The sequence below is a fragment of the Pan paniscus genome, chromosome X (assembly GCF_029289425.2).
Source record: "Pan paniscus chromosome X, NHGRI_mPanPan1-v2.0_pri, whole genome shotgun sequence".
Lineage (NCBI taxonomy): Eukaryota > Metazoa > Chordata > Mammalia > Primates > Hominidae > Pan > Pan paniscus.
The window spans coordinates 134,232,336-134,251,525 of NC_073272.2; the positions used below are offsets into that span (position 1 = coordinate 134,232,336).

General features: G+C 42.9%; 1 protein-coding gene across 5 annotated transcripts in view; it reads left to right on the plus strand.

The window, feature by feature from the left end:
• Window positions 1-19,190, plus strand: part of PABIR3 (PABIR family member 3) — a 59,729-nt gene that overhangs the window by 629 nt on the left and 39,910 nt on the right. For all 5 annotated transcript variants that reach the window (XR_004668932.2, XM_008967183.5, XM_008967186.5 and 2 more), the window contains exons 2-4: window positions 6,734-6,879; window positions 10,171-10,339; window positions 17,413-17,491. Coding sequence is in view for 4 of the 5 variants with exons in the window: in XM_008967183.5 (XP_008965431.1) it covers window positions 6,831-6,879; window positions 10,171-10,339; window positions 17,413-17,491 (297 nt within the window). In the remaining variant the exon portion in view is untranslated. The remainder of the gene's footprint in view (window positions 1-6,733; window positions 6,880-10,170; window positions 10,340-17,412; window positions 17,492-19,190) is intronic.

Below are 19,190 nucleotides of genomic sequence, written 5' to 3' on the forward strand. Positions count from 1 at the left end.
AGAACCAATAGTTTGAAAATGCTGGAGCATCAGCTTTCAGGAGGAGTTTGGGCCAATATTCATGGGAAATAGAGAAAAACATGGGGTTTCCATGTTATTTCACTCCTAATTTGTACGCTCCGACCTCTGTGATCCCCACTCATGCCTTAAATCCCTCGATTTTGTTGGTCTTTGTCTGCAGGGGCTGATTTCTTTTTCAGATCATCCATTCGGATGCACTAGACAAAAGAGAAGTGGGAAAACAAACGCAATGGGTAAAAATAAAGCGAATATCATGACAGTTCGTATAGCTAATGAGAAACTCAGCTCCATTTTGCAAGCACCTTTAGATTCAACAAAACTAGGAAAAGTCCTGAAGAACGGGTAGCAAGCAGAACCAAATGTTTTTTCTTACTAGGAATTAGAGTCCCTAACAATCATGCCTCAGCGTGGGTGAGATCTGGATTTTTTTTTTTTTTTTTTAACAGAGTCTCGCTCTTTCGCCCAGGCTGGAGGGCAGTGCACGATCTTGGCTCACTGCAACCTCTGCCCCACCCCGCCCGGGTTCAAGCGATTCTCTTGCCTCAGCCTCCCAAGTAGCTGGGATTACAGGCGCCTGCCACCACGCCTGGCTAATTTTTTGTATTTTTAGTAGAGACGGGGTTTTGCCATGTTGGCTAGGCTGGTCTCGAACTCCTGACCTCAGGTGATCCACCCGCCTCGGCCTCCCAAAGTGCTGGGATTACAGGCAGGAGCCACCGCGCCCGGCCTAGATTTGGATTTTTTATTTAACAAACACCTACATAACACTTGTTATGTGCTAGGCACTATTCTAAGAGTTATAGAAATATTAACTCTGTCGTGGGTGTGACTGGCCAGTGGTGCAGGTGCTAAAGAAATTTACGGAGACAGTCACAGGTAACGAAAGGCAGATTTATTAGAGAAGATATGAAAATATGTTGCAAGGATGCAATGGGCAGCACTGCAGAGGAGCTGTCTGCAAAGAGGCAGGGGCTGGAGGGAAGTTTTATAGGGTCATGCTGGAGGCGGGTAGGTGCAGAAAGAGGTCATGCTGCTGGGGCCACTGTGTGGAAGGTGTGCCCTCTGGTTGTTTGTGTTCATTGTTCTTCCCCACCTGGGGCCCACCTGGCCCCTTTCTCATTGTTGCTTATTCTCAGGACTCCACATCCCACCACCGTAACACCCCTCAGAACACCAATGACAAATCTTTGACACTGGGGCTGAGGTCTCATCTTCCAACTGCTTCCTGCTGATTAGGGGTGTGGAGTTGACCCCACCTATGGTTGTTGGTCTGTCAAGAGACCCTGTGGGTCATTGTCCCAGATTGTGGGACTTAGGATATTGAATCTTGCTGGAGGGAGGGACTCATCACAGAGTGGGAGTATGTCAAGGCAAAACTGGTGACCAGCCGAATCCAGGGGAGACTCATAAAGGTAGCAGGCATCACTGGGGAGAGACTGATATCCCATTTACAGCATTACTTGAAAGTGAAACTGCTGAATTCTAGAAGATAAAAGTTTGTTTCTTAAGCCAGTTACTGAAAAGGCAAACAAACAAACAAACAAACCCCACAACCATTTGCAGTGTGACTGTTTTTCCTTATTGGAAGCCCATTTAGATAGCCTGGAAGTTAAACTCAATGAAAAAGTGTTTAAATGTAATTAGACACAAGAAGAGTGTATTCAGGGTTATGAGTATAGCAGGTGAATACATGACTCTTAGGAAAAGCGTGAAAAGTTTTTTTTTTTACATTGAGAATTTAGACATATTTTTTAAAAGCCAAGGGTACAGAATTAAGTTATATTAGAGGAAAACATTGCTTAATTTTTTTGATTTTCAAGATGAAATATTTTAGCATTAGGCCATAATAACAGAATTGGAGGAAAAAGTTACAGGAGCTGACAAAAAATGAAGGAGAGAGTTATTATCTTTGGCATTCTCCGGGAAGAAAAAGCTGAAAGCAGCAGGGCACAGCAAAAGTTGAACCGAGATATTATTCTGTGAAGCTTTAACTTCTTACAGTTTTATTAAGACCAGATTAATATCTTAAGAAAATCTTGTTTTTAACATAGGGGACCAATGTTAGACTATCCTAAATAATTCCCTTTCAGTTATAACCGACTTAAACACATAGAAAATTCCTTTCATAACTTCTCCTTTGCGAACCTTCTCACTACTTGCACAGACCATTTATGACATGGACTTTCTGACTTGGACATCAGGGCTTTCTGACTTGTCCTAAACACCCCTTTCTTAAACAACAGGTCATTTTACTTTAGGACAAAAATTTGTCATACAAGATCCTTTCTTGGCTGGGCGTGGTGGCTCATGCCTGTAATCCCAGCAATTTGGGAGGCCGAGGCAGGCGGATGACTTGAGGTCAGGAGTTCAAGACCAGCCTGGCCAACATAACATGGTGAAACCCTGTCTCTACTAAAAATACAAAAATTAGCTGGGTGTGGTGGTTGGCACCTGTAATCCCAGCTACTCCGGAGGCTGAGGCAGGAGAATCACTTGAACCTGGGAGGCGGAGGTTGCAGTGAGCTGAGATCACACCACTGCACTCCAGCCTAGGCAGACTTGGTGTCAAAAAAAAAAAATCCTTTCTCATATAAAATTTTTATTTAAAACCTTCCTTACTGGCCGGACGCAGTGGCTCACACCTGTAATTCCAGCACTTTGGGAGGCCGAGGTGGGTGGATCATGAGGTCAGGAGTTCAAGACCAGCCTGGCCAACATGGTGAAACCCTGTCTATACTAAAAACACAAAAGAATTAGCTGGGCATGGTGGCAGGTGCTTGTAGTCCCAGCTACTCGGGGGGCTGAGGCAGGAGAATCGCTTGAACCCGGGAGGTGGAGGTTGCAGTGAGTTGAGATCACACCACGGCACTCCAGCCTGGGCAACAGAGCAAGACTCCATCTCAAAAAAAAAAAAATAGCCGGGCATGGTGGCATGCGCCTGTAAATCCCAGCTACTCTGGTGGCTGAGGTGGGAGAATTGCTTGAACCTGGGAGGCAGAGGTTGCAGTGAGAGATCACGCCACTGCACTCCGCCCGGGCAACAGAGCCAATATTTCTGGCTTTGGAACCTTCTACTAAAGGTAACCTCCTATGTGAAATTAAGAAGCCTTGGCCAGGCGTGGTGGCTCACGCCTGTAATCCCAGCACTTTGGGAGGCCGAGGTGGGCGGATCCCAAGGTCAAGAGATCGAGACCATCCTGGCCAACATGGTGAAACCCCGTCTCTACTAAAAATACAAAACTTAGCAGGGCGTGGTGGTGCTCGTCTGTAGTCCCAGCTACTCAGGAGGCTGAGGCAGGAGAATCGCTTGAACCTGGGAGGTGGAGATTGTAGTGAGCCAAGATCACACCACTGTACTCCAGCCTTGCGACAGAGCGAGACTCTGCCTCAAAAAAATAAAAAGGAAGCCTTAACTGAGGGGATGATTTAAACATGGACACATGAGTTGTCTCCAAAGAGATGGCAAGCAATTTATAAGATCTAGAACTGCCCGAAAGGTAACTCAGAGAAAAGAAAATTTCAAGACAGGAAATAAGAAGCTGTCCATGGAGGGAAAAATAATCAATACATGGCAAAAGTACCACAAGTATTAAACCACAAAGGACTGACTTTCAAAGCCAGGAATTGAACCCAGGCACCATTGTGATAGGGCAAAGCCTTAGCAACTGACCTACAGCACAAGGTGACTACTGTTGTTTTACCAGGAGTTTAGAGCATTTTCAAGTTTGCAAAAGGTTTTAACTGCTCAAGAGAATTTTCTAAGACCAGCCATGTTACTATTATGCATCCTCCTTTTAATTTAACCATTTTCTTTTCATGGTGCACTCAATTCCAATAGTGACTCAATCTAAATAAAAGCCTGTTAAAGTCCAGATAGTAATTTTCCAGGTTTTTACCACATAAGCAAAAGGTATTTCCAGAAAGGGGTACAGGGGGCATCTCCATGATAGGCAGCATTTTAACTCAAAAGGGAAGTTTATAATACTTGCCACCTCCAGAGTTGCCCTTGGTTTTGTTTTGTTGATGACTCATGTTTGATCTGGAAGCTAGCCAAAGCAGAAAGCCCCCATTCAGCTTAAGGCCTGATGATCATCAGGGGTTGGGATTATGTCCCAGGGACCCTTTGGCCCTCCAGGGCAGTCCCATTTCCAGTGGCCGAGCTTGTGGCAGAGGGGGCAAGCCATGCGGGGGTTTTTCGTCATTCATGCCATAGGGCCAGTTTGCCTTCCAGTGGCCTGGGCTTCTGCACTGATGGCAGTTATCTGGAGGAGTATCCTTAGGGCAGCCTGGAATGGAGGCTGGGGGCTTGCAAAGCAGCCAACAGTTGAGCCTGCTTCTTGTCCCTGCATTTTTCTTTCTCCTTAGCCCTGTCCTTATCCTGCTCTTGGTTATAAAAGACTGAGGAGACTGATTTGAGGTTTTCTGCATAGGGGCCATGCTGTATTACAAAAGAAAATTCGACTTTTTTTTTTTTTTTTAATCTGAGGGTTACATTTGTCTCAGCGTTTTGGGATGCAACTCATAGGTGAGTCTGACGGAATAGAGGAAGTTTGTCCCATGGTGGGACTGGAAAACGATGAGCTGCCGGGGGCTAACGTCTGCTGCGGACATGAACCACACTCTCTCGCCGCCCCCACCTCCCTGCCCCACCAGGAAGAGGGCTCAACTCACATCTGCTGAGGGATTCCAGTGCACTTTCTTTTCTTTTCTTTTGAGATGGAATCTCGCTTTGTCGCCCAGGCTGGAGTGCAGTGGTGGGATCTCGGCTCACTGCAACCTCCGCCTCCCAGGTTCAAGCGATTCTCCTGTGTCAGCCTCCCAGGTAGCTGGGATTACAGGCATGCACCACTACGTCCGGCTAATTTTTTGTATTTTTAGTAGAGACGGGGTTTCGCCATGTTGGCCAGGCTGGTCTTGAACTCCTGACCTCAGGTGATCCACCCACCTCGGCCTCCCAAAGTGCTGGGATTACAGGCGTGAGCCACCGTGCCCGGCCTCAAGTGCACTCTCTAAAGGGGCATCCCACCTATTAGAAAGGACATCTCAGCGCTGGGGCCTTACGCTGGATGGTTAGCCCCGGTACAAGGAAAAAGGGTAAAGGAAGAACTCAGCCTGGTCCCATCCCAGGAGAGAGGACCAGAATGGGGAGACTCACTGCTCTGAGGCTGCTTGCTATCACCTAATTTGGGAACGTCCAGAGCAGGAGGTCTGGCTGTTTTTGCAGGACTATTTAGAGTAAGAAAGAGGGGCTCTGAGCTCCCCAAAACATATGTGCCAATTGCACTACATAGGGATTGCAGACCTTTTCGCCAGAAGAGATAGGAGAGGGCCTTCTTCCCTTCTAGGCAAGGCAGCCAAACCTGTTCACACCCGCTGGCCTTGAGGCCACACCAGGAAATGGCCCTGACCAGTTGCCATCAATTGCCAGAGGGATACTAGAATTTGTCCTCTGGAAGACTGAAAAGTAAAGCAAATTCTGAAGTCTCACAGAATCGTGGGACAGCAGTCTGGTGTCTTTCCACCAGGACCTTCTGGTTCCCTGGGGAGCAGCCCCGGCCAGGGACTTAAAATTATCTCAGGGTTTTGACACTGTCCAACGAGAGGTTGGAATTGGAGGAAAGGGAGAAAGTAGGGGAGAGGCCCATACGAACTACCAAAATGTTGCAGGTGCAGCTGGCCAGTGGCACAGGTGGTAAAGGAATTGACCAAGACAGTTGTAGGTAAAGAAAGGCAGATTTACTAGAGAAGGTATGAAAGTATGTTGCAACGAGGCAAAGGGCAGCACTGCAGAGGAGGAGCTGTCTGCAAAGAGGCAGGGGCTGGAGGGAGCTGGAGGGGGCTGCATGTGGAAACAAGTCATGCTGCTGGGGCCACATGTGGAAGGAGGTCGTTGTGCCCTAGGTCTCTCAGAACAATTTTTCATTGTTCTTCCCCACCTGGGGCCCCTTTCTCATTGTTTCTTACTTATCTTATCAGGACTCCACAAACTCTTTTAATCCTCACCACCTGAATGGCCCTGGGGAAGAGAAGGCCATTGCATTGAAATTTAATAGTTCTGAAATTGCTTTCAAAATTCAGCCAGAAATAACAATTTTGCCTGCCTCTTTTCAATTATCCCATACTAAACTTGCCAAGGCCAATTGTCATTTTATTCCTCACTGTTTATGCTTTCTGCCTGCAGTGTGAGGGATTTGTAAGTACTTTTAGATAGTTTCCTTTAAATTGCCTGTATTTTTCTCCCAGCTAGATTAGAAACAACAACCTCTGTTTTTGAGCAACTTAGGTATCTCTTTTTATTTCAAGGTCTCAGCAACCCTTAAGGCCAGCCCCACCTCCTACTCCCTGCTCAAAAGAAATTATAATACATTCTTTTGTTCACAATAGCTACTAAACAATCATTTGTTGACCACATGCATGCACTGACCTCAGGAGCTTAACAATTTAGGAGAACGGGAGGAGAATAATGCTACTTTGGCCATCATTTCTAGGTTTTATTAACATCATTCTTGCCTGCTAGTTTTTTTTTTTTTTTTTACCTTTCATGTAAATCTTTTGGGAAGGTTTGGAGTGTTTGTGGTTTGTAGATTTGGGTTTGACTTGTATTTGACTTGCTCTTGTGGTAACTAAAGGTTACAACGTAGCTTCAAGGTTGTCATGACAACTGGTAAAATAAAGAGCTGATTATCACATGTTTGTTGGTTCCCTTTTATAGGTGAGGGCCTGGGACAGATGCAGCAGACTGGGATATGCAAAGAGAAGAGTAGCCTAATTGTCAAGTCTAGATCTAACAAAAGCAGTGTCCCAAGATCATGGCATATTTCCCTGGAACTGGAAGGACTGATCAAGAAACACAGCTAGGTTGGTATAATAATGTGTGCGTAGAAATGGGGAGAAGTAAAAACAATTTCTTTAATGTTGTGTTTGCCATTGTAGCATATAGAATTCTTGCTGTTTTTGTATTACTTGTTCCTTTTGATATTCCAATTTGTGTATGTACTATGAGTCCTATTTATATCTTTACAGGTTTGGGGTTCCTGACATGTAGCTGTTCTTTTGTAAAAGGGAGCTCCTTCTCTTTGATAATAGCTGTAAACTTATTACCATCTCATATATTTAGTTATTTCGTATTACTCCTTTTCTTAGAAACATAGTCCCTTAGTCACTCTTCCCTTGTCATTTTATTATACCTATTTTCTTAGTGTTGTTGTACTTATTTAAAAATTAGATACTTGTAATGCTTAGGCAGGATGAAATTTTGTCTATTTATTCAAAATATACGTATGAAACCTTACTACCTGCCAAGAATACTAGCAAAAGTTGAAAATTAAAATGAACACAATGGAGGTAAGATTCCCTTGTTCACTGGCCTGCTTCATATTTTTCTGTTATTCAGACAATTTGTTTTTTGACTCTGTTCTGTCTTTAATCACTGCCTTCTGCATTCATCCTGAATTTACTCAGCTTTAACCACCGTCTTTTATAAACGTTCAGGTACCCTGGGAATTTTAACAGTGGCTTTTAGGACATCTTGATACTAGCCTGAATTTTGCTGCTATCTAATTATGTGCCATTAATCTCTTTGGAATTTTATCCAACTGTAAAATAGAAATGATTTACCTACTTTACAAGATAACTATGAAAGATAGGCTATTTAAACCTGCATTTATTCATAAAATAATTTCAGAAGTATTTATCAAGTGCTTATGAGTACAGAAATTCAAGGAGATATTCTGAGGCATCTCATTTTTTTTTTTACTTAAACAGAAGGGCAGAGGAATCTTGGCTTTGCCACTTAGTAGTTGCAACTTGAGTAAACCCCTCTGGGCTTTGGTTTCCTCCTGTGAAAAATGGGCATTGTGATGGTGCCTACCTCAAAGAATTATTGTAAACTTTAAATGCAATCACCTATTTAAAGTGATTAGGACAGTACCTGGCACATAGTAAGTGCCCAACAAACGGTAGCTATTACTAATCTGTCTTATATAAGGAATGGAGACTCCACATCATCCTCATGTCTGGGATTTAAGTAATCTAATTCTGCCTAATATACTCAAGTTTGTCTTATTCTATTCCCAGAATGAACAAAGAATACATATTTATTACCTTACATGTCATAACTTGTCACGAACTATCTCAAGACTGTCCCATTATTTTAAGTTCACCACTGGGTAGCTGAGCAGGGTTGATGATTGAACCAATCCAGATAAGTATGTGAAAACATTTTGTAGGCCAGGCGTGGAGGCTCATACCTGTAATCCCAGCACTTTGGGAGGCCGAGGCGGGTGGATCACCTGAGGTCGGGAGTTCGAGACCAGCCTGACCAACATGGAGAAACCCCATCTCTACTAAAAATACAAAATTAGCTGGGAGTGGTGGCACATGCCTGTAATCCCAGCTACTCTGGAGGCTGAGTCAGGAGAATCGCTTGAACCAGGGAGGTGGAGGTTGTGGTGAGCCAAGATTGCGCCATTGCACTCCAGCCTGGGCAACAAGAGCGAAACTCCGTCTCAAAAAAAAAAAAATGTTATATGTAAAGTGCTATACCAGCGTTATGACTATTTTAATTAATAACTCCCATTTCACTAGGTTTATTTGCCTTGTCTGCCAGTTCTCTATATGGTTACTAAAATGTGTGGTTTTACAAAATTATTAGCATGGAGTTAAGATTTCAGTACTCAGTGTGGCTCATTAAGTGATGGTGAAAATTTCTAAAAGAGTAGTTCTTAAAACGATATGAGCCATGGCAGCATTCTTAGAATGTATGTAGCTTCTAATACTACCTGAAATGAAAACACTGATTTGCATTGATACTAAATTCTGACATATTTGTTTTTAAAAAAGCCTCACTGCTTTAACTCAAATCTTTGTAAATTAGCTGAGGTCTTTATTTTTTATATGAATAGCTGTGAGGAGCCAGATTATATATAATGTAAAAATACACACTGAGGCAGGCGCGGTGGCTCACGCCTGTAATCCCAGCACTTTGGGAGGACGAGGCGGGCGGATCACCTGAGGTCCAGGAGTTCGAGACCAGCCTGGCCAACATGGTGAAACCCCGTCTCTACTAAAATACAAAAATTAGCCAGGCGTGGTGGTGAGCACCTGTGATCCCAGCTACTCGAGAGGCTGAGGCAGGAGAATCGCTTGAACCTGGGAGGTGGAGGTTGCAGTGAGCCGAGATCGCGGCCACTGCACTCCAGCCTGAGCAACAAGAGCGAAATTCCATCTCAAAAAAAACAAAAAACAAAAAACTGTACGATTATGGTTTAAAAAAGAAAGAAAGAAACCACACTGAAAACAGTAATTCGTTTGCCAAATGAGCTCAGTTAGGTTAGCACCTTAGCAAGACCCTTTGGGACCAAGTGGCCTCTAAGCACTTAGGTAGCAGTATCTTTTTTTTTTTTTTTCAGACTTTTGCTTTTCTAAAATTACAAAGGTGTAGTGTGTCTGCTGTTACAGGATGGAAAAATGCATCATAGGAGGTTAGAAGCTTGTTGGCCTCAGTCATAAAGGGATAAGAAAAATGAGAATTAGGCATAGGGCAGGAAGGACCTCACTCCTCCCAACGCTTTCATTTCTAAATAATGCTTAAGGAAACCATGCCAGGGTTAGTAAAAGAGTAGAGGCACAACCACGGTAAGTGGGCATTGGGGAAAGAGGAAGGAGGGCAGGACATGGGGATAAAGCGGTTTCTTAACTGCGCGTGCGCCCCTGGCAAAGCTGACTAAGGCGCCTGAAGTGACGTCATTGCCTGCGTCACAACAGGCGTCGTCCGGCTGGTAGCTTATCGCAGGCTCTGAGGGGCGGGACCCAACTGATTGTCAAAGGCGGCAGATTGTTGTTTTTGTTTTGGCCGGAAAGGCTTACCATGAATTGCCAGGGCTGAGAGAGATGGAGAAGGATTCGCGGCGGTGACAGATTAAATTCCACAGTTACATTATAGACTTGGAAGTGGGGGATCTTCTCATCGTTAGAGGCCCCGATCATGGGAGATAGGCGGTTCGGAGCCAGTCCTGCCTAACTTTGTGTTCACTGATGTTAGGGCTGCTAGGGCTGCAAAGGTGGGCACCCCTACTCGTCTAAGAGCTTTCTCCTCTCTTCTCTTTTTCCCCTTTGCCTCTCTCCTTACATCACCTGCCCACTAAGTAGACTTGTCCTTGTGTGGACGGGAGCCGGAAAGCCTTGAGAACTTATTCCTCGACCCGGACATGGCACAGGAGAAAATGAAACTAGGTTTCAAGTCGCTGCCGAGTTCCACTACCGCAGACGGCAACATTCTGAGAAGAGTCAACAGTGCCCCTTTGATCAATGGACTTGGGTGAGCCGGGTTGAGATACTGGAGGAGGCAAGCGGTGGGGAGGAGGTGTTCGGGAAAGTGATTTCCTATAGAATTCCCGTCCCTTTATTTGTTGAGGTTCTGCAGGTAACTCCCTTGTTCCTGGTGTCCGGAGAACCCACCCTCAACCTTGGGTGGGGGTAGTGGGACGGGCTGACCTGAGGGGGAGCGCGCACCCACCCTGAGGTTGACAAACATCTGAATCTGAACATCCTCCCCTGATAGTCCACTCGGACCCGAAAGTAGCAGCCAGCTGGTGTGGAGCACGGCTTTTTTCTAACTTCAACCCATTTCTTACCCACTCCTTTGAAGAAACTTAGTATCCTCCCCCACTCACCTCCAGATCGTCTGCCATGACTGTAATATTTGTCATTTCAGCTGCTTTGTCACCTCTGACCTTCACCTCCAGCCGCTTGAATGGAAATGGTTGTCAAGCAAATAAGCTTTGGACTTTTTTACATTTTTTTTTTCTTTTTTTTTTTGAGACGGAGTCTTGCTCTGTCGCCCAGGCTGGAGTGCATTGGCACGATCTCAGCTTACTGTAACCTCCGCCTCCTGGCTTCAAGCAATTCTCGTGCCTCAGCCTCCCTAGTAGCTAGGATTACAGGCGCCCACCACCACACCTGGTAATTTTTTGTATTTTTATTTTTATTTTTTATTTATTTGTTTATTTATTTTTGAGATGGAGTCTCGCTCTGTCGCCCAGGCTGGAGTGCAGTGGCGTGATCTCGGCTCACTGCAAGCTCCACCTCCCGGGTTCACGCCATTCTCCTGACTCAGCCTCCCAAGTAGCTGGGACTACAGGCGCCCACCAACACTCCCGGCTAATTTTTTGTATTTTTAGTAGAGACAGGGTTTCACCGTGTTAGTCAGGATGGTCTTGATCTCCTGACCTCGTGATCCGCCCGCCTCGGCCTCCCAAAGTGCTGGGATTACAGGCGTAAGCCACCGTGCCCGGCCTAATTTTTTGTATTTTTAGTAGAGACAGGGTTTCACCATGTTGGCCAGGCTGGTCTCGAACTCCTGGCCTCAGGGGATCCGCCTGCCTCAGCCTCCCAAAGTGCTGGTATTACAGACGTGAGCCACTGCTCCTGGCCTACACCTATTTTTTATTGGAGCAGAAAGTTTTGGTACCACAGAAGCTTGATCTAAATTACACATTCTCACTGGGTGATACTTCCCCCAAGGGGAAGAGAAAATAGTTCTTGGGGGAGTGTGAAAAATTTTTACCCTTATGTATAAAGCGCAGATATACATACAGTATGTACACAGATATATACTATATATGCGTTATTAAAATTTCACGGAGGGGGAGCAATTAGGGGAAAAATGTCTAAAAAGGCTTTTTAGAGGGTCAATAATGAAAAAAGGATTTAGAAACACTACACTAAATGATGGTTAACTGTATTTCTGAAGATCTGGGATTACTAAATCTTGTTTACTTTTTTTTTTTTTTTTTTAAGACGGAGTCTCACTGTGTCGCCCAGGCTGGAGTGCAGTGGCGTGATCTCGGCTCACTGCAACCTCTGCCTCCCGGGTTCAAGCGATTCTCCTGCCTCACACTCCCGAGTAGCTGGGACTTCAGGCACCCACCACCACGCCCACCTAATTTTTTGTATTTTTAGTAGAGACGGGGTTTCACCGTGTTAGCCAGGATGGTCTCGATCTCCTGACCTTGTGATCCGCCCACCTTGGCCTCCCAAAGTGTTGGGATTACAGGCGTGAGCCACTGCGCCTGGCCTAAATCTTACTTCTTAAACTAGACTTTTAAAATGAAATGTTGGATTTCACATTTCAGTATTATAAGGTTTTCTAGATACCGTAAAAATGTCTGAAAAATGCATTCACTACATATGTTACTAACTTTGCTCTTCACCTTTTGTGGCATCATACTAATTGATAGTTGTAATTCACAGTACCATAGACTATCAGGAAGGGATTCAGAGACCAGCTTTACCCTCCTTGTTTAACATATGAGGAAACTGAGGCCCATAAATCTCCAAAATGACGTTTAGTGGCAGAGCCAGTACTAGGAACCTCTGTTTCCTCACTCCTAAACTACTGTTCTGGCCACTACTAACCAATACCTAAGCTGATTAACTCTAAATGAATGCAGCTTTTGGGTCATTTGAGGTAGGAGAGAATATATTGTTCACAAAATGAAAAGCAAACTAAGATTGACCAAAAAAAATACATTACCTTTTTAAAATAGGCAGGTAGAAAAACATAGAAGGGGGACTCTGCATGTTGTGCTGAGAACAAGAACATTTTATTCACTCAGGATTTTGCTCTAATCCTGTTGTGGGAAAAAGGAATTATGGGACCCACTCTACTAGTAGAAGAGAGCAGTAGGGAGAATGTTGGATTTATTGAAGACGATATAAAAAGAAGAAATAGGTTGCAAATAGACGATGGAAGATGTGTACTGGAAGGAACCTGTGGATCCTCTTTAATGTATTAAATACACCAGAGAAGGAGTGGACCCTTCCCTAATCCTTAAAGCCCTGGAAACAGAGAGATCTCAGTTATCCCTTCATACCTTGCTTTGTTCTGCAAAGCATTTTTTTGTTTTGTTTGTTTGTTTTTTGCTTTTATCATATTAGAGCATAGCTACAGTGTTAAATTCCATAGCTTAAGATCCTGATGCATGAAGTAAAATTTGTACAGAAAGATAAGGGTCACTAGCATATTTCTGTAGTAGGAGTTTAAAGATACAGAAACCACAAAGTGGACGGAGTCCAGGGACTCTAGTCTGTCAGAAAGAAGTAACATAGGAATGATGTGTGACATCCCTGAGATTAGGGGACTTGCCCAGATGATCTGAGGGCATATTTTGTGCTGTTGTAGAAAATGTAGGGCATAGTCAGAGAAGTTACTCTGAAGCAAGAAAAATTTAGAGTAGGATTACACTGAGCCTTAGTTGAATTCATTTTCACCTCAGTTCTCATTTGCATATGTATACTGCTCACTTTTCTCCCTTTTTTTTTCCTTCCTTGGCCCTCTAATACTTGAGTACTTCCTCTTTCTAAACTATACCTGGCCAGTAAAGCATTCTTTTCAGAAAGGTGAAAGTCACTAGCATATTTCTTTAGTAGGAATTAAAGATATAGAAACCACAAAGTGGACAGAGTTCAGAGACTCCAGTCCATCAGAAAGAAGTAACATAGGAATGATGTGTGACATGCCTGAGGTCAGGGAACTTGCCCAAATGATCTGAGGGGATGTTTTGTGCTGTTGTAGAAAATATTTAGCTTGCTAAACATTGTTGCACCTCTTTCAAGTAATTTTCGAACTTTGCTTGATGTTTCTTCTATATAAAGACCCTCTTGCACCAACATTTGCAGAATTAAATTCCTTAGATTTGTTTCTTTCATATCAACTCTTTAATACAGTATTACTGTTTTAAAGAAGTATCTGCACTGTTCTATGTATATCTTGAACTAATAGAAATTCCAACGTCAAAAGTTTTGAACCTCTTGGTTCTTTATACTCTTTATCTCTGTAATTGGCTGACTTTATTACTGGTGTCAATAACTATACTTAAAGCTAGGAGTTTTTTCTTCTCTTTCTCTGACCCTTATTCAAAGACTCAGAGATTAGGTTCTTGTATTCCTGCCAGTGCCTCCCTACCTTAAAAACCTCTACCTTGACCCTGCATTTAAACTGTTACTGCCTCAATTCTTTTTTTTTTTTTTTTTCCTGAGATGGAGTCTTGAGGCTGGAGTGCAGTGGTTCAATCTCAGCTCACTGCAACCTCTGCCTCCTGGGCTCAAGCGATTCTCCTGCCTCAGCCTCCGAGTAGCTGGGACTACAGGCATGCACCACCACGCCAGGCTAATTTTTGTATTTTTAGTAGAGACGGGTTTCACTATGTTGGCCAGGCTAATTTTTGTATTTTTAGTAGAGATGGGTTTCACTATGTTGGCCAGGCTAGTCTTGAACCCCTGACCTTGTGATCCACCCACCTTGACCTCCCAAAGTGCTGGGATTACAGGCGTGAGCCACCACTCCTGACCCTCAATTCTATTTGAAAGGCAAATTACTGCCCCAGAGCCAAATGCAGCCCACCACCTGGATTTGCAAATAAAATTTTATTGGAATGGAACCATCCCCATTTGTTTAGTTGTTATCTATGGCTACTTTCCCACTGCAGTGGCAGAACTGAGGAGTTGCAACAGATACTGTATGGCCCACAAATCCTAAAATATTTACTCTCTGGCCCTTCGCAGAAAAAGTTTGCCCATCCTCTGGTTTATTGAACTTTTACGAACGTGGAAGAATAGCAGCCATGAGAAATGATTGCTTTGGGAATATAAGTGACATAAATCTATTATAGTTTAGACAGAGCTGTTTATTGATCATTTGATGTGGAACATTGAACATCCATCCAGTTATACTACTTCTGCTTTTTCCGAGTTAAAAGTAGCACTTAGTTCAGATATCAGCTAGGGTTTTATAAATTCATGTTGAATGATGCATACCAGTTGAAGTATATATTGCCTGAATTCTTTCTTTCAGTTATAGTCTTACTAAAATTGGCAAACAAATTTAGGGTAGACTATATCATTGTCAGCCCTAAGTATTAAGCCCCCTACACATGTACACAAAAAAGAATGGAAAGAAATAGCCCATTAGTGTCCCTCCAATTTTCTTATGAGTGACTGCCAGAACATATTCCTATTCTCACAAAGAAAATGACTGGGAAAGTAAGTAGAATTAGATACATCCATATACCTTCCATTCACAAAATACTAAGTTACTGCCTGTTATATGCAAATTATGATGTTGCAAAGATGTATCTCAGGGCTCAATAAGCTTTAATAGGGAATATAAATACTCGAAGGACTTAAATATATGGTAGAGTAAGATAAGTGCGTAGGGAGCTTAAGATAAGTGCGTAGGGAGCTAAAGAAAGTGCTAGGGGAATTCAAAGAAGGAAGGGAGAAATTACAGCAGGACTGGTGAGGGAGAAGGAAAAGTTTATGAAGAAGTTGGCATTTGAGATGGGCCTTCATGGATTGATAGGATACACCCTGGAAAAGAGGGGGAACAATGGTTGGGATAGTATTTTAAGTATTATATATAGAACAGACTTGAAGGCAGAAAAGCATAGATGTGTTCCAGAGAACTGAATGGTCCACTTTGCCTGAACCCCTGACTCCCAGATGTTCATCTGCTGATGAGTGCTGATCTCAGGTGAAGTTTTTACCAATCCGTGCTTTTAAAAGAGTTAAGTACAGCATAATTAAAGATGTCATTATGTAGTTGTTAATTATCCTTCCTGGGCAGGACTGTACTGTACTCTGAGATTGTTATTCTCTTATTTTCTTAATACCAAAGGGTCATTTTACAAATGAAATGATGGTATTGGTCAATGGTGGGATTTAAAAAAAAAATGACTTGGCAAAAGAAAAAGGTGGCAACCGTATGTTTCTGCCTAGATTTTGTTTTGAAATTGTACTAGTCCTTGAAATTGAAGAGTCTGGAGCCAAACCGTGGACAGCTTTGAATGTCATAGTAAAGAACGTAACTGAATTTGACAGGCACTGAAGAGAGTCACTGAAAGTTGTGAGCAAACTGTTCTTTAGGAAGATGCCCCTGGTAGTCTGTTAGCCTAGAGAAGGGAAAGAAGAGAGGCGAGGAGCCCAATTAGACTATGCAGTCTGTGGAAAAGGAAAAAGACCTTGAATTGGTTTTTGGCAAGGAGCCTGACAAGAATCAGGTGGTTATCAGAGAGCGAGTATAGAGGTAAAATCTAAAATACTGGCAGTTGATTGGATATAGGCAGCTAAAACAAAAGTATTACAGATGATTTCTCACATTGGAGGAACCTGGATGAAGGGTACATGTGAACCATCTGTATTCTTTTTGCAACTTCTTGTGAGTCTTAAACCGTTTCAAAATAAAAAGTTATAATAAAAAGGAAAAGATGCCGGGCACCGCTGGGATCTGTAGTCCTAGCTACTTGAGAGACTGAGGCAGGAGCATCGTTGAGCCTAGGAGTTTGAGGGCAGCCTAGGCAATATACAGCGGGACGACGTCTCTGAAAAAACAATGAAATGATGATTTCTTCAGGATTACAAGGTCAAATAGGACCAAGTTCACTTGAGTGGGCAACCATCAAAGCTGAGGACACTGACCTGTCTTCAGTGGGCATCAGCTGCACAACTTCAGTCCATTGTTATCATGGGAATATGGCCCAGTGTTGCAAAATCTTGCAACTTTTCAATAGAAGCCAGAACGTTGGAATCTGGGTGTTTTTTTTTTTTTATGTGAAATCTTTCAGTGTACAAAACAAATTCAAAAACATTTTTAACATTGTGTAGGCCAAACCAAACACATCTGTGAAAAATCTGAGTTCCATCAACCCCTGCTATTGGTTATTCCTCGTATTCATGTGAAACTTTGGGAGTTGAGAGGGAATTGGTATTTGCACGTTGTATCTCTGACCATAAATTTAAATCATTTACAGGTTTACACTGAAAATGATGTATTTCCAAGTTCACAATAAATTATATTCATTCTCCGTAGCATGATTAGGAGTAAAGTAGTGTGCTTGAGAATTCCTTACCTTATATGGAGACTTGTTTAGGCCCAGCCAACCAAGGCTGTATGTGTGTGTGTGTTTTAATTTCTACCTTTGCACAGCTTGCCTTTACCCTTGCTGTTTAGGTATTTGAAATCTTTAAAAGAATTTTGTGGCCGGGCATGGTGGATCACGCCTGTAATCCCAGCACTTTGGTGGGCCAAGGCGGGTGGATCACCTGAGGTCAGGAGTTCAAGACCAGCCTGGCCAACATGGTGAAACCTCGTCTCTACTAAAAATACAAAAATTAGCTGGGCATGGTGGTGCGTGCCTGTAATCCCAGCTACTAGGGGAGGCTGAGGTAGGAGGATTGCTTGAACCTGGGAGGCAGAGGTTGCAGTGAGCTGAGATCGTGCCACTGCACTCCAGCCTGGGCAACAGAACAGAGCGAGACTCCGTCTCAAAAAAAAAAAAAAAAAGAATTTTGTAATGGATTTTATATAACACATGTTTTTGTTTTTCTTTTTAGTTTTAATTCACAGGTGTTGCAAGCTGACATGTTAAGAATTAGGACAAACAGAACAACGTTTAGGAATCGACGCTCTCTGGTAAGGAAATGCTTATAGTGGCCTCCCTGTCCAAGACTTGTGCTTATTGGTCTCAACCAATGGTCTTCAAACTTGAGCATTCACAGGGAGGGCTTATTAAAACACAGATGGCCAGCGGGAGTCTCACCCCCAGGGTTTCTGATTAAGTAGATGGGGGTGGAGCATGAGAATTTGCATTTCTAACAAGTTCCCACTTTGAGAAACACTGCTCTAAACATTACTGAAGGAAAAATAAACACATTGACTACAGTTATGATTGCTGCAGCTGCAACAGAATTAATTTTTAAATCCCATATGGATTTAACATTGAGATTTTATGTATAAGACCATCTGGTTTCCCATTTTTTTTTTTAAAGAAAATTCTAACTTTGAGAGGAAAATCTGCAGACTCTCCTAAAAGTAATTTTCAGGCTTTTAGACTTTTATCTCACATTTATCTTGAATTGTAAATAAGATTTGCTTTTCATGGTATTATCATGCAATCTCTAAATTATAACTCTTTTCTACTAATTATCCTGTAAACATAGGGAATATACTTGTAGATCAGTAAGCCAAGGTGAATACATGATTCATTATATGATTTTATTGAGATGAAATTCACATAACATTCAATTAACTGTTTTAAAGTATACAATTCAATGGCATTTAGTGTATTCACAATGTTGTTCAACCAGTACCTCTCTCTAGTTTCTAAAGTGCATACATATCCTTGTCTTGTTCCTCATCATTGAATATGATTTTAGCTGTGAGTTTTTGGTAAATGTCCTTTATCATGTTAAGGAAATCTCCTTCTACTCCTACTTGCTGAGTATTTTTCTTTTTCTTTTCTTTTTTTTTTTTTCTTTTTTTTGAGAGAGTCTCACTTTGTCGCCCAGGCTGGAGTGCAGTGACATGATCTCGGCTCACTGCAACCTCTACCTCCTGGGTTCAAGCTATTCTTCTGGTCAGCCTCCCAAGTAGCTGGGATTACAGGCATGCACCACCATGCCCAGCTAATTTTTTTGTATTTTTAGTAGAGACAGGATTTCACCATGTTGGCCAGGCTGGTCTCGAACTCTTGACCTCAAGTGATCTGCCCACCTCGGCATCCCAAAGTGCTGGGATTACAGGTGTGAGCCACTGAATCCAGCCTTGCTGAGTATTTTTATCATGAAAGTGTGTTGAATTGTTTCAAGTGCTTTTTCTGCATCTCTTGGGATGATCATGTGTTTCCCCACCTTGTTCGATTAATATGGTATATTACATTGATTTTTTTCCATGTTGAATTACCCTTGCATTCCTGGGATAAATCTTTTTGCATCTGTATTCATAAGAGATATTGACCTGTTGTTTTCTTGTGGTATCTTTTGCTAGCTTTGGTATCAGAGTAATGCTGGCGTCATAGAATGTATTAGGAGGTACTCCTTTGTCTTCTACTTTTGTAAGAGCTTGAGTAGGATTTTATGTTGATTCTTGTTTTTTGTTTGTTTGTTTTTGTTTTTGTCTTTTTGAGATGGAGTTTTGCTCTTTTTGCCCAGGCTGGAGTGCAGTGGCACGATCTTGGCTCACTGCAATCTCTGCCTCCCGGGTTCAGGCGATTCTCCTGCCTCAGCCTCCTGAGTAGCTGGGATTACAGGCACCCGCCACCACGCCCAGCTAATTTTTTGTATTTTTAGTAGAGACGGGGTTTCATCATGTTGGCCAGGCTAGTCTCAAACTC